Source organism: Giraffa tippelskirchi, chromosome 6 (assembly GCF_054371585.1).
Source record: "Giraffa tippelskirchi isolate mGirTip1 chromosome 6, T2T-mGirTip1v1.2.pri, whole genome shotgun sequence".
NCBI lineage: Eukaryota > Metazoa > Chordata > Mammalia > Artiodactyla > Giraffidae > Giraffa > Giraffa tippelskirchi.
This window is the reverse complement of record NC_137280.1, coordinates 115,963,329-115,966,888: the sequence shown is the minus strand read 5'-3', so window position 1 is coordinate 115,966,888 and position 3,560 is coordinate 115,963,329. Positions and strand designations below refer to the sequence as shown.

At 38.1% G+C, this 3,560-nt stretch overlaps 1 protein-coding gene across 1 annotated transcript; it reads left to right on the top strand.

Moving 5' to 3' along the window:
* Positions 1-333: 333 nt before the first annotated feature.
* On the top strand, positions 334-1,266 carry LOC145508607 (olfactory receptor 2L13-like). Its single transcript, XM_081495602.1, has one exon. It carries the CDS (start codon positions 334-336, stop codon positions 1,264-1,266), a length of 933 nt encoding a protein of 310 aa, XP_081351728.1.
* The last annotated feature ends 2,294 nt before the right edge of the window (positions 1,267-3,560 follow it).

Sequence of the window (3,560 nt, the reverse complement as noted above, 5' to 3'; positions counted from 1 at the left end):
TGTGTGACTTGTTAAATTGTGAGCAATGAGCCTGGCTGGGAGTTATACAGACATGAATGCTGTAGTTACCTTGCTTATCTTTGCTGGCTATGATACTAGATTTTAAACTTAAAGATCACTTGATAAGATGCTTACCAGAGGAAATTGGAAGTGAAGCATTCAATTCAGATATTGAAATTGATTCAACAAAAGTTTCAGTATTGAAGGAAAAACAATTCATTATAAGTAAGCATTAATAAATGTTCCTTTTTATGCTCCTGTTTTGTTTCATTTCATGTTTTATGCTTTTTTGTCTTTGTTAGTCTTTCAAGAGAGTTAAAGCAACACATTTTCATGGAGAAATGGAATCAAACTTCCAATGATTTCATTTTGTTGGGGTTGTTCCTTCCAAATCAAACTGGTCGGCTTCTCCTACTTCTTATCATCCTCATATTCCTTCTAGCCTCAGTGGGTAACTCAGCCATGATTTACCTCATACATTTGGATCCCCGGCTCCACACACCTATGTACTTTCTCCTCAGCCAGCTCTCCCTCATGGATCTAATGTACCTCTCCACTACCGTCCCCAAGATGGTGTTCAACTTTTTCTCTGGCCAGAAAGGCATCTCTTACCTGGGATGTGGAGTGCAGTCTTTCTTCTTCCTGACCATGGCATGTTCTGAAGGCTTACTCCTGGCCTCAATGGCCTACGATCGTTATGTGGCTATCTGCTACCCCCTGCACTATTGTATCCGCATGAGCAAAAGGATGTGTACGAAGATGATTATGGGATCTTGGATCTTGGGCTCTATCAACTCCCTGGCACACACAGTCTATGCCCTCCATATTCCTTACTGCCAGTCCAGGGCCATTGATCACTTCTGTGATGTCCCAGCTATGTTGCCTCTGGCCTGTATGGACACCTGGGTCTATGAGTACATGGTTTTTGTGAGCACAAGCCTCTTTCTCCTCCTTCCTTTCCTTGGCATCACTGCTTCCTATGGCCGAGTTCTTTTTGCTGTCTACCATATGTGTTCAAAAGATGGAAGAAAAAAGGCCTTCACCACCTGTTCAACACATTTAACTGTAGTGACATTTTACCATGCACCTTTTGTCTATACTTATCTTCGGCCCAGGAATCTCCGCTCACCAGCAGAAGATAAAATTTGGGCAGTCTTTTACACCATCCTCACCCCCATGCTCAATCCCATTATCTACAGTCTGAGGAATAAGGAAGTCCTGGGGGCCATGACAAGAGTGTTTGGGATATTCTCTTCTACAAAATAATAACTATGGCTCCCCTTACCCTCCTTTATTCCTTCTTTCTATGGTGATTAGAATACCCTAGAGTACTACTATCTGATAGAAATATATGAGCTATTCTGTAATTTAAAATTTTCACTGAAAGTATAGCTACTACTGCTAAGTCACTTCAGTCGTGTCCGACTCTGTGCGACCCCATAGATGGCAGCCCACCAGGCTCCCCCATCCCTGGGATTCTCCAGGCAAGAATACTTGAGTGGGTTGCCATTTCCTCCTCCAATGCACGAAAGTGAAAAGTGAAAGTGAAGTCGCTCAGTCGTGTCCGACTCTTCACGACCCCATGGACTGCAGCCTACCAGGCTCCTCCGTCCATGGGATTTCCCAGGCAAGAGTAGTGGAGTGGGGTAAGCCATATTTAAAAAGTGAAATTAATCTAAATAATGCATTTACTTAATCCCAAAGTTATAATCAATACTGAGATTAAGAACATTGATATTAATGGTATATTATTGTAAAATATTATGCAATTTATTTGTTACATATATCACTTATAATAATATACTCATACTGACATTATCATTTCTACATGCAATTGATACAAACTTATTGAAGCAGTCTATTACTTTATTTTCATTCTGAGTCTTTAAAGCCCTTATAGTTATACTTATAGGCTGCAGCAATTTTGACCAGATACAATTTAAGTGCCCACTAGCCACATAGGGCCAGTGGTTACTGTGTTAGAAAACACAGGCCTAGAACATGCAATCAAATGTTTTCAAATGTTTTAAATGTAGTGTATAAAATTATATTTGTGATATATAAAATATGGATAGTGGGACATTAAGTAAGCAAGCAACCAAGCTTACTAGTGTGTTTATGAGAGTTTTTTTTTAATCCTGTTTCAATCCTTCATTTTGATTGTAACTGACTTCTGGAGTCCATCATAATGTAATATCCTTTATGACACTATTTTGAGGGGGCTTATTTGACTTAGAATTTTTCAGATTTCAATAAATATGTAGAGATTAAATGACCTTTGTAGAATTGTGAAAATAATCAACAGTTTTATTCTACATTCAAATTAAGAAAAGTATGTATTTAAATGACCTTAAAAAATTTTGTATTTGACAAAGTCATTTACTTAATGGCAGGGAAACATAGGACTGAGGAGCTACAGCATGCAATATATAAAATGAAAGCAATGTCTCAGATTTCAGTTATAACATGTAAAATATGAATGTGAGCTTACACACATTGAAATTCTATGCTAATATGTCATAATGTTGTGTTTAACAAAAGTTTTACTACCGGTGTTTTACTAACACAGTTAAGTTACTTCACGTCTCTCCATGACTGGGGTTATGTAGGAGTTAGTTTTAATGATTATAGGGGAAAAAAAGGCTTAGAAGAGACCCTCTTCCACAAATTCTCCATTTACTGCCCAAGTTTAAGCTCCCAGGATCTTTTCCTGGTCTTTTAAAATTTCTTCTCAAGTGTTTTCATGACTCAAGTCCATTTCAATTATAAAATATATCCTACAATTTCCCAATCAAGTTAAGTTTCCTAAAATATATATATGAAAATGTCATTCTACAATCTTCGATTTACTATTGTATTCACAAAACTTTCTAATCTCAAGTTCAAGCTCAGGTGTTTTAAAATGCCTATCAAGTCTACCTTTACCTGTGTCTAACATCCACCCTACAGACTTAGTGCCAGAATTCCTTTAGACCTCCAGCCTGCCCTTGCAGCCCTCTATTCCTCTGCACACCTGAAATTTAGCTTGGGTTATTTCCCACTTCTGGAAAGTTTTTCTTCACATTTTTAAAATGTTTATTTATTTTTTACTGTACTCGGTCTTCATCGCTGTGCAGGTGCTTTTTCTAGTTGCGGCAAGTGGGGGCTACTCTCTAATTTCAGTGTGCTGGCTTCTCATTGTGTTGGCTTCTTTTGTTACAGAGCACAGGCTCTAGAATGCAAGGGCTTCAATAGTTGTGGTGCATGGGCTTAGTTGCTTTGCAGCATGTGGTATCTTCCTGGACTAAGGATTGAACCGGTGTTCCCAGCATTGCAAGTCAGATTCTTAAACATTGGACCAGCAGGGAAGCCTTCAGAATTTTTTTTTTCAAGATTGCCAATTTGAGTTGTACTTTTATTAATATATAACACAACATTTTCTTCTCATCTTCTTATCCAGTTAATGTCTTCCTCTCCCACACCTCCACTCCTATAGTGCTATGGAAGTACTTGTCAGTAGTTACTTCATTTTGTATATCAGGACTTTGTCTGTTAAAATATGGAACTGTACTAACCCTGAT

Bases quoted from the DNA above. Each gene is read 5' to 3' on its own strand.
- LOC145508607 (XM_081495602.1), top strand. From the start codon at position 334: ATGGAGAAATGGAATCAAACTTCCAATGATTTCATTTTGTTGGGGTTG.